At 40.4% G+C, this 11,550-nt stretch overlaps 1 protein-coding gene across 1 annotated transcript in view; it reads right to left on the reverse strand.

The window, feature by feature from the left end:
- The window catches only part of HTR2A (5-hydroxytryptamine receptor 2A), a 47,134-nt gene extending 36,051 nt beyond the window's left edge, over positions 1 to 11,083 (reverse strand). The window contains exons 1-2 of the mRNA XM_065593643.1: positions 9,503 to 11,083; positions 4,974 to 5,174 (exon numbers count right to left, since the gene is read on the reverse strand). Of these exons, the coding sequence (XP_065449715.1) occupies positions 4,974 to 5,174; positions 9,503 to 9,974 (673 nt within the window). The 5' untranslated portion in view covers positions 9,975 to 11,083. The remainder of the gene's footprint in view (positions 1 to 4,973; positions 5,175 to 9,502) is intronic.
- Positions 11,084 to 11,550: the final 467 nt, after the last annotated feature.

Raw genomic sequence — 11,550 nt, forward strand, 5'->3', positions numbered from 1 at the left:
ATTGAGCTCTCCAGGGAAAGAGGAGAGTTTGTGCCTCATTACACAACTGTGTTATAATTTCACATACTACAGTTCAATTCACAAATAGCTCAGATTTTGTTTTATTCATTAAAAAACATCATTATACCACTCATCAACCAACACTGTAGCTTCCTAGCTGTCCCTCTTCAACAACCCCTCATCCTGCCCTCCAATCTAGCCTGCATCTTCCTCTACCAAGGTAAAACAGTGTCCAAGCTATTAAAAGAGGCAGAACTACAGAACTGACATAAAGCAACTAACAATACTACTCCTGATTTCAGGTTACAGCAAGTGGAAGAGAGACACATTGGCCCTGATTCTTTTCTGTTACTTCTACCACTCTGTACCATTCAGGTGATGCAAAGATGTTGGAATCTGGCCTTAGCTGGCCTGCTGAGAATTTCCTTGGCATGATTGAGGTCTATGTTGGCATATAACCAGCACAGCCAACTCCTACACCAGCTGCACCCCCAGCATAGAGGGCATGGCACCTGAGCTTCGTCAATTCTTACCTGATGTATGGTGCCTTGGGGAGCATAGTCAACTGGCATAAATAAGAACAGCCACTAATTTATGCCAGAGCTGTTGGTCTAATTTACATTGGGGCAGGGGCCAGGGGCCAGAGTAACTTGACAATCAGGAAGCTGTAACTGGCTCTCTGATTGGCATGACCCCCATCTAACCTGTGCTGAGCAAAGGTCAGTGAAGGAGAGTATCAAGGCCTTAATCTCTTTCCTTTACCCATATACCCTACAGCTCATCCATAACAGAGATAACAAAAACTCCCCAAAGCAACAGAGGTCAACATGACCTAACTGCAAGCCACAGGAATAGAGGTACAACAGAATGACAAACAAAATGGGACCCAGAAGGCAGAGTCTCAGGGGACATGATAAATCTATTCTCTCCTGACAGAATCCTTTAATGAAGTTACATTATACTGCATTTTTAGGTCTGCCTGTGCTAATTGTACCTGTGTGGAACTGCAAAGAGTTAAATAATGTATAGACTAAGTCCTATAAGTAGCACGGGGAGCCTGAAGGTTGGTAAATGATAGATAAAACATCTCTTTGGTCATAAGCCATTTCCTAACTTTGCTGCGCAGATTTTTGCAGGCAAGGGAGTGCTGGAGGAGGACAGGGTTACATTACACTGACAATTGATTGACAGTTAGTTGCACCGAAGGGCTGAGACCATTCGGATTCTTTATGGGGCTAGCATTTTTCTTTGTCCCTTTTATGTGGCAATCTGCCATGATGCACACTCACTCTACTTTGGAGATGAGGGATAACCAGATGCCACGCTGCCGCTCCACTGGTTATTATGCAGCTTCCTCCTTCCCTCTTTCCCAGAGCACATCACATTCAAGACATATTCACCGTCTCGGGGGGCTCGAATCTTCTTCCTTCAGCTTGTCTCTCCATGCATCATGATACCACAGTACTAACAAGGCAACCAAGCACCATTCCATTCCTCGCACTGCTCAGTCTGTTAACTGGATTTTCGTATACATATATTTAATTTAACAGCTGTTATGATTAGGTACGATATGTAAATGAGATAGACAGGTTGCACCATATCATCCCAGTTGACTTCCAGGATTACATCACAGGTTTTGTTATCAAAACATAACAAAGCCAGATTCTAGAGAGACAAGGTGGGTAAGGTAGTATCTTTTGTTGGACCAATTTGTGTTGGTGAGAGAGACAAGCTTTTGAGCTACACAGAGCTCTTCTTCAAGTCTGGGAAAAGTACTTGGAGCATCATAGCTAAATACAAGGTGGAACAGATTGCTTTGCAAAGGAAGTTAGCACATATTCTAAGGGACCGTTCAAGGTGGAGTGGCCTGTTAAAACCTCTGCAGTCATAGGACCAAAAAAAAGGGGGGGGGATTAATGGGTTACAGATTGTTGTAATAAGCCATAAATCCCATGTCTCTGTTCAGTCCGTGATTTTTAGTGTCTAGTGGAGTTATGAATTTAAGCTCCCGGGCTCATCTTTTGAAAGTGTTGTGCAGGTTTCCTTTGAGGATGAGGATTGATAGGTTAGATATATAGTGATTGCTTTGTGAAAAGTGATCACCCACAGGTGATGTGATGTTTTTGTCTTTTTCGTTTTCCTGTGTGAGTTCATCCAAGAGCATAGTGATAGCCTGGTTTCACCCATATAATTGTTATTGGGGCATTTAGTGCACTGGATGAGGTACACCACAAGTTATGATAGGCATTTGTAGGACCCATGGATCTTGAAAGGTGTGCTGCGGGGGTGTTGATCATTGTAGCATTTGAGATAGGTCTGCAGGTTTTGCATCTGTTGTTCTGGCAAGGTCTGGTGCTGCTTTGAGTAGGTGTGTCCCGGTCTGTGTGGAGCTTACTTCTGATGTTGAGTTTGGAGAGGTTGGGGTGTTGTTTGAAGGCCAGAAGAGGGGGTTCAAAGATTTCTTTCAGGATGGTGTCCTCATCGAGTATGGGTTGTAGTTTTTTGATGATACCCATATGGGTTCCAGTATGGGGTGGTAGATGACAACTAGGGGCGTGGGATAGGAGAGGATTTTATTTCTATATTGAAGCAGGTTCTCTCAGGGTATTTGGGTGGCCCGTTCCATGATGTGATCTACTTCTCTGGTGCAGTGTCTTTGTTTGGTGAAGACATTTTTGAGTGTGTTACGGTGTATATCCCAGACTTCCTCCTCAAAGCATATTCTGTGGTATCTGAGTGCCTGGCTGTAGATAACAGATTTTTTAGTCTGTTTGGGGTCGTTACTGGATCTATGAAGGTAGGTATCATGATCTTGTATATTGTTATCTGTAGGGTTCCATTGATGAAGCTGATCATGGTATCCAGGAAGTTGATGCTAGTGTGGGAGTGTTCCAGAGAGAGTTTAATGGATGGTAGATGTTTGTTGAAGTTATGGTGGAAATCTATAAGGGAGTTTAAGTCACCTGTCCAGAGAATGAAAATATAATTGATATATCCCTGGCATGTCATTGGCCTCATGGTGCATTTGTCCAGAAATTCTTCTTCAAGGTGAAGAAGTTAGCATATTGGGGAACCATCCAAGTACCGATGGCTGTTCCCATGGTTTGGACAAAGTGTTTGTTATTGAATGTACAATTGTTATGGGTGAGGATGAAATGGGATGACAATGTATTTGGGGTGGATATCTGAGGGTTGTCCAGTGTCTTGAAAATATTTGTAAATATTGGATCCTACATAGGCCTATCACAACATGTGGTGTACCTCATCCAGTGCACTAAATGCTTCAATAACAACTATGTGGGTGAAACCAGACAATCACTATACTTTTGAATGAAGTCACACAGGAAAATGATTAAAGACAAAAATGCCCTATCACCCCTCACAAAGCAATCACTCTATATCTGACTTATTAGGCCTCATCCTCAAAGGAAACCTGCACAACATTTTCAAAGGACAAGCCTGGGAGCTTAAATTCATAACTCCGCTAGACACTAAAAATCATGGACTGAACAGAAACACTGGATTTATGGCTTATTACAACAATCTGTAACACATTAATTTCCCCCCTTTTTGGTCTTATGACTGCAGAGGTTTTAACAGGCCACTCCGTCTTGAAAGGTCCCTTAGAATATGTGCTACCTACCTATGAAAAACAATCTGTTCCACCTTATATTTAGCTGTGATGCTCCAAGTACCTTTCCCAGACTTGAAGAAGAGCTCTGTGTAGCTCAAAAGCTTGTCTCTCTCTTCAACAGAAGTTGGTCCAATAAAGATATTACCTTACTCATCTTGTCTTTCTAATATCCTGGGACCAACACAGCTACAACACTGCATAAAGCAAGATTCTGTAATTTTCAGTCATGCCACACTTCATTGCTTTCTAATAAACATAGGCATCATGCTATACAGAGAATAAGGGCCATGTTATTATCAGTTATTATTAGTACACTATCATAACACAGAAAATGTGTGGATCAAATGATCATTGGTGGGAGAAAAAACTCTAGATGGTTAAATGCTACTGAATTTTTTATTTGTATAGTGCTTTCTATTACCACGATGGGTGTTTATAATTCTTGAAACAGCATGATAGAAAGGAAACAAACAAACAAAAAACCCTCCTAGAGTTTTGAAAGGGAACATAATCACTTGTGTTTCAGGGCATAAACCAACCTTTAACTAATGGGGATTGAGAAGAAGCTTTCCATGTGAGCAGTTTATTCCATAATTGCTTTCTCTGTGAAGCAACTAGTATTGGCCACCGTCAGTCAGGGTACTGGACTAGATGGATCACTGGCCTGACCCAGTCTGGCAATTCCTATGTTCCTATGAATTTGTGATTAACATAGTTTAAAATATAAACTTTTCTGTTCATTCTGTATACAGGTGTAGGTGTATAGGTGACATCCGGGATCCATGAGGAAATCCCTCACACTTGCTAGGCACAAAGGCCCACTCAGCATGCAGTGGCACAGCACTGGATCCATGTGTCTCGGGCCCTTGGTGACCATGGAGGAGCAGATAGGCTTTGCCTCAAAAACAAACAAACAAAACAAAAAACAAACCAAAAAAGCAACCCTGCTGTAAACAAGTCATAGCGATAAAGTGTCAGGAACAACTGAATTACAGCAAAATCAGAGAGCTCTTTTTTCAGTCCTGATCATTTGCTCTTTCATGGTGTCAAGGTAGTAGGGGATATCAGTACTGAAAACAAGCACATCTATAGAAGAAACTTGAATACAAGAGTTTTGACTTTGTTGTGTGTTCTTTCACTGCAGAGTGCTGCTCAATATTTCTCCACTTGCCATTGTCACTGGTGATTTTTATCATATAATTACAAGATTACACCATATCTAATATTATGGCAAACAAAATCTTGCAGCCTGGGATACAATTTTAATCTGTAATATATTTGTCAAGTCTCTCAAAAACCAGGAATCTATAATTATGTGTTGAAATATTGCCTCACTTACCAACAGATATGGTCCAAACAGCAATTATTTTTGTGAAAGCCTTAGTTCTGGAGTTAAAGCGGCTGTGATGGATGGGATTTCGTATGGCAATATAGCGATCCAGAGAGATGGCACAGAGGTGCATGATGGAGGCAGTGGAGAAAAGCACATCCAAATAGATCCAGACAGCACAGAGTTTTGTAGGCAGAGGCCATGTATATCCTGCAAAGGAGAAAGTTAGCATCAGCTAAGCAGAGTATAAATGGATGGATGAATTTTACTATTGCTTATAACTTTACCAAACTTAACCATTGGGGCTGAGATGTTGTTGGCCTGCTTTCTGGCTCAGGCTGATTCTATATACATAGGCAGTTCTGAGAAAGATGTTAGGGAAAAATAGGCAGTTTTGTCAACGTAAACCCATTTCTCCAGTTTTCTTTGAAGAGCTCTAGCACCTGCAGGGTTTGGAGCAAATTTAGCAGGGGGACGGTCCTGCGAGCAGAGAAGTGCATTTTGTTTTTCCTGTGAAAATACATACCGATTAGACCAAGTTATAAGAAAATTGGCATTTGCTCATGCTCAGTAGATCTTATGAGAGGCCTGCTGCTAAAATCTCTGAAAGTTCCATTTGCACTAAGCATGCTCCAGTCCCACAGTGCTAACCACACTGAAGGTCCCAGGCAGAGAACTAGAGCTCCAGATGGGGATGATGTGGAAGCTATAGCAGCAGCTACTGCTACCCCTTTGGCACAGGGCAGAGTTTCCTAAAGTGTGTGTGGCATTTGAAGGACTAGCTGGGGGTGCGTGGAACAGGGGCAGTGCAAGTTTCCCCATGTTGTCCTGATAACATGGCAGGGTGGAAGGGGAATGCAATTGGCTTAATTTTTCTGAAGTGTGTCTCAGTTTTCAGTCTGAGAAATACTGGCCAAAGAGCATAAAATGAGTGGAAGCTGAAGGGAGTATAGCTCTCCCTTCCACTAAAACCATAGGAAGAACTCCTTTGCTCTCCCTCTTTCTTGGCTGGAGCAGTGAGAGCTCCCCTTCCTGTTTCAATGTGCTCTGCCCACCAGGGAAGGTGTGCTGAGTGCTCGGGGGAGACAGTGAGTTCTAGTCTCAGCTCTTCCACTGTACACTTCATGGTCCTTATTATTAAGCAAGGCCTTCCCCAACCTGAGGAGGCAGGCAAGTATCATTCCTCCATATTACAGATGGGATAACTGAGAAGTATCACGAGGTCTGTTGTGACAGAGTTGGGAATAGAACCAAGACACCGGATTCTGTGCTGTGCTTCTCAGAAAGTGTCGTATAGAAAAATGGGGAGGAAAGTTGGTTTTAAATCACCTTTGTACCTCCCAGAGTCTGGGCTACTCTAAGAGCTGGGTCCATCCCCAACATAAATTAGAGGTCCCAGAGACTGCTCTAATTTACAGCCTTACACAGATGCCCATGGGATTCCTCACAGCTCAGAACTGCTGCAGCACAGAGCTTTGCCTCCTTCCCCTGGCATGCCCCTATGCTGAGGGCTGCAAGAATGTGAAGAGTAGGGCCAGAGGCCCAGCCCTGGAGGAATTCCCCAAGTGGCCACTCTGCATCCTTTACAGCCCCTATATACCATTCTGGGGATCAGAATTTGTCCGTAGATTTAATATGGTAGACTCAAGTTTCAGCCACTTAGCCACAATGCTTTTCTGAAGGGATGTGCCAAATTTATGTGTTTGGCTGTGCATATTCCCCTCCAGAGCCAGGAATATAACCCCAGGTTCTGGATTCCCAGTATTCCCCCGCTGTCCAGCAAACAGTTATCTAACATTGGCGAAACGTGTCACATTCTTCTCTAGTGGCTGGTCCCCATAAAGAGTAACGTCCTCTTCCTCCTACTACCAGTTACTTCTTCAGCAGAAGCAGTAAAAATCTGTGCAGTGGATTGAAAGGTCCTGGGCTCCAACTCTACTAATGATACGTGTAGAGGAACAAGTTTCCACATGAAGAAATATCCTTTGTCTTGTGTTCAAGGCACTGGACTGCTATGTAGGAGAGCTGCGTTCCGCTCCTGCTTCTGCTACAGACTTCCCAAGGGATGTTGGACAAAATGTTGTTGTAATGACTACGCACAAGGAGGTTGAGTTAAAGCTGCCTGGGCAGAATTTATTTTTGTCATTTCTTATCTTTTTAATCCTTGACTTTGCAACCTTAACATTCTTTTAATGGATTTTTTTTGTATGTATCTATAGAAAATCAGAGAAGGGCCATTTTTTTTATGAAGGTAGTTGTATAGCACAAGTACAAAAGGAACCCAATCCCTGTTTGAGTCCTGGCCGATATTGAAATACAAATAATATTGTATGTATGTTAATACACACCCACACCCACATTTCAAATTGAGGCCCAAGCCACATTCAAATCTGCATTTCGACCATTTCTCCAACACTCTAAAGTTTAGAGCGTTCATATCCAGGCTTTTGATCTGGGGTGCTAGTAATTTATATGTAGAGGGGGCATTCAGACCTAAGGGATAATTTCTGTTCCCACTTAAACCAATGGCCAAACTCTTACTGACTTAATCTGGAATTAGATGAGACTCTAAAAGTCTGAAATAGTGCTGAGCAACTCTCCAGGTGCTGAGTGCCCTGATGATGGGAGTTTAAGGTGCTGGCTCCTTATAGGATTGAGCTCTTAAAGCCAGATTATCAACGGTATTTAGGTGCCCAACTCCCATTGATTTTGAGGATCTGGGCCATAATGACTTCTGGTTTGAGTTCAGTGCAAATAGCACCAGAAGTGCTTTGGTGCCTGGGATAATATGATCACAGGTTAATGGGAGTCTGGAAACTGGCTGATTCCTGGCCTTTTGCTTCCGATAGTTGGGGTGAAGTTCTTAGTTCTGGTGGGGGAGGGGGGTTCTCTAGAATAAACGGTTTGCTGGTCATTGTGATGCTGATAATGTAGCATGCTGATGCTGCATTTCTAGGAAAGCTCATGCCAGAATGACTGAGTGATTTTTCAAAGGCATGTATCCTGGAAAAGGATCTTTCCTCTGGCAAAAGACATCACACTGCGAAGGAGAAAAAAAGAGAGGAAAAAATAGAGAAGAAGCAAAGTGAGTGTTCTTCCTCTGTCAAATGGAGGGGATGGAGTTTTTCTCCTTTGCAGTGATCATGCAGCTGCCCTCCTATTGCTGTGTGTGTATTAAGGGTGCATTTGACCATGTAAATATTGCAATTAAAATAAATGAATGGTCACAATTTAATATGGATTTCTGAGCAGAGGCAGGGATTAGCTTCCTCAGTGGCAGGGACTGGCCAGCAGGAGTCTCTGTTGCATGTGTCAGTGAACCATCCAGGGCTTGAGTCTTTCACTTATCTCACAAATCAAGCAATTACTGCGTCTCTGGCACTATTTTTCATTAGCTTCCCCACTAGCAAAGGTAATGATACTACTGATACAATCAGTCACAGACCCATGCCAATTCCAAACCTAATTTGATAATACTATTTAGGGTAGTTTGTCTAGATCACAGGGAAAGTGAAAGAGGGAGATTTGGAAATAAACTCTTATATTGCTGTTTCCTAATAAAATCTTCCTAAAGTTACAGTTTAGTGGCTGATGATTTAGCTTATTGAAACAAGCCTAGAAGCTATTTCATCTCATGTCTCTTCTCTTCTTGTATTGGGTATTTTTCTAAGTTTCGAAGGAAAATTACACAAAAATAGGAACATATTTTCATTTAACACTTAGGCTGCTGCTTTTCAACCTTCTCTGCTGTGTAACAGAGGCTGCTGAGGATTTTGGTCAAAATAACAAACTTCCGTTACCAATCTCAATAAACTGTGTCACAATTCAATTTACACTTTCAAATTACTCATTAGAATAGATAGATAAAGATCTTGATATTTGATTATTAATTTGTAAATGTTACTAACAATTGGGCACAATTAAGTCTATCTACTTTTCAGCCTCCTTCAAAACACTTATTCCAACATTTCATGGTAGCTAATGAAATTTAAAGGTAGACATGTAAATAAGGATCTCAGTGGAAAGATAATTATTTAGAATTGCAATGCTTGATTAAAAAAAATGAAATAAAATAAAAAATAGAGGCAGGCTATTTTAACTCTGAGGGCACCAAGTCATTAATGCTTCTGTGCCTATTTGCAGAGCAAAGTAATTGACAGGACATTACTTACTTATTAGTAACACTGAAAACTATGCGTCAAAGATAAAACTGATACAACAGAAAGGACACAATATCTGATAGAAATTATAAGACAATTCCATCAGAATCAAAGTGGCAAATTGACATTTTGGACTGTGTTTAAAATGTCCATACTTAAAAATTAAAACTAAATAAACATGTAAATATTGCATCTGTTCTTTACATACATTTACCCCTTATAGTTATTTTTCACCTTGCACAGGGAAGTGGCAAGAATATACCTTAAAACTAGCCTGTATTTACATTTTCCTTATCAAGCTGAAATAATAACAGCGTGTGCATGCAATTTTTAAAAAGCTACTCAATGTATGCAATAGGTTAGACAGGTGATACTCACCATACAGTATGGTTAACATTGACACAGGCATGACAAGGAAACCCAACAGCATATCAGCTATTGCAAGTGACATTAGAAAATAATTAGTGGCATTCTGTAGCTTTTTCTCCAGTGACACAGCCATGATAACAAGAATATTTCCAGCAATGGTTAGAACAATCACTATAACTGTCAGCAGAGCTGGCCAGTTTTTCTCTGGAAGATGAAATAGTGATGAATAACACGGCGGAGTCAGGCTACCTTCACATGAAAGATTAGTTAGGTTTTCGGAGTCCACAGTCAAGTTAAACAGATGAGATGCGTTAACCTCTCCAGGCACAAAAACATTTTTGTAGAGTCTTCGCTCATGATTTAATTGGATTAAGGAGTTTGCAGTTGGGTTCTCCTCGTCACAAAGAATATCCATTGCTAAATCTGAAACCGGGGAGGATGTACAGTGAAAAAACAGAAAGTTATAACCCTTTGTCACCATCAGGCTTTATATTCCTCTGTTCAAAGCTGATGCTGGTGGAAAGAAGGGACTCTTTTTTTGTTGATTGTTTTTTCATCATTAATATGACTGAGAAAACTGATGGAGTTATTCTGGTCGCTCAAATACTTTTGTTTTTAGTTTCATGTAGTCCAATATCAGCATCTGTTAAAAATCCAGTAGAAAAGCAAAACTAACTTACAGGCTAGAAAATGTGGACTTGAGGCTTCAGAGAGCAAAAACATTGGCCAAAAAACTTTTGCAACCACCAGGACTCCCTTCTGTAGCTACATCCTATTGCTATTGGTAACTGTAATCACACAGTTTTAAACACAGCAGTATGAAAATAGCTTGCCATACAAAACAGCAAAGCTCTCTGTGCTCTGCATTAAGAAAGTTGATTAAAGATTCCATTCAGCATCTTACTCTCACAATAATTAGATATGCTTTTATTTATAGTTCATCTTCAATGTTATGGCTGATAGTCTCTGTCTTCTGTCATATTACAATATCATTTTAAGTCTCATACCAAAATTACAAGTAATGTTCCATATTGATTTTAATATGTAATGTAATGATTACTTTTTAGCCCAGCATGGCTTCAAAATAGAAATAAAATGACTAAGTACTACAAGTATAAAAAAAAATACAAGATAAGGTAAGACTTACATTGTACTTCAGAGCCCACACTCAAAGTGCATTAGAGTCACTTTGTACCCTGCTTTATTGTATCCTTCACTGTGTTATCCACTTTTGTGTCCTTTCTCTTCAGTCTCTACAAAAATGATTGTATTTTGATTACAGTTTTGTTGACTTCTACACTGTACATTAGAGTGAAGCCAGTTCCTGTGCTGCGCGTCTTGTTCCTTTCTTCTGAGAGATGGGCAGCTTGCTGTCTCTTTCCTTGTGCTTTCCCCCCCTCCCTCCCCAAAGGCAAACTACATTTAAAATAATAATAATATTAGAGCCCTTCTCAAAGTGACACAAAAGAAATCACACCAATAGAAGGAGCAGTCTCCACAAAGGGATTACTGATTTCAACAGGAATGTAATTTCTTGCTCACTGCCTTGTTCAGTTTGTCAGACCTCCCACTAGCTAGATGTCATAAACTGCAAGGTAGCAACAGCAAAGGAGGGCAGACCAAATAGGGTCTTTTTTTAATAAATACCAGCTTTTTCATTTTATCATTTGGAGGGCTTAGTTTAAAAAAAATACATTTTTCATTTGTATAGGATGCTGGGTAAAGCAGCTGCATGTGTTGATAATATTTTATAGGGTGAAGTTTTTAGGAAGGCAATAAATAAGTCTTGTAATGGTACATGCTGGTAAAATTGTAAACATACAGCTTTTTCAATCCTAAAGGTTGCAGCTTTTATGCTAACCCTAAACTGAATTAGTAACATTTAGATTTTTATAATTTTATTTCTGGGTCTTCACTGATGTCATAACCAACTTGCCAACAGATATTTATTATATATATGTAATATATATATCTTGATCATAAATATAATACACATAACATATATATCCTGATGACAACACTGCATATATACCCTGATGTCATTTTTATTTGTCAAG

The sequence above is a fragment of the Chrysemys picta genome, chromosome 1 (assembly GCF_011386835.1).
Source record: "Chrysemys picta bellii isolate R12L10 chromosome 1, ASM1138683v2, whole genome shotgun sequence".
Lineage (NCBI taxonomy): Eukaryota > Metazoa > Chordata > Testudines > Emydidae > Chrysemys > Chrysemys picta.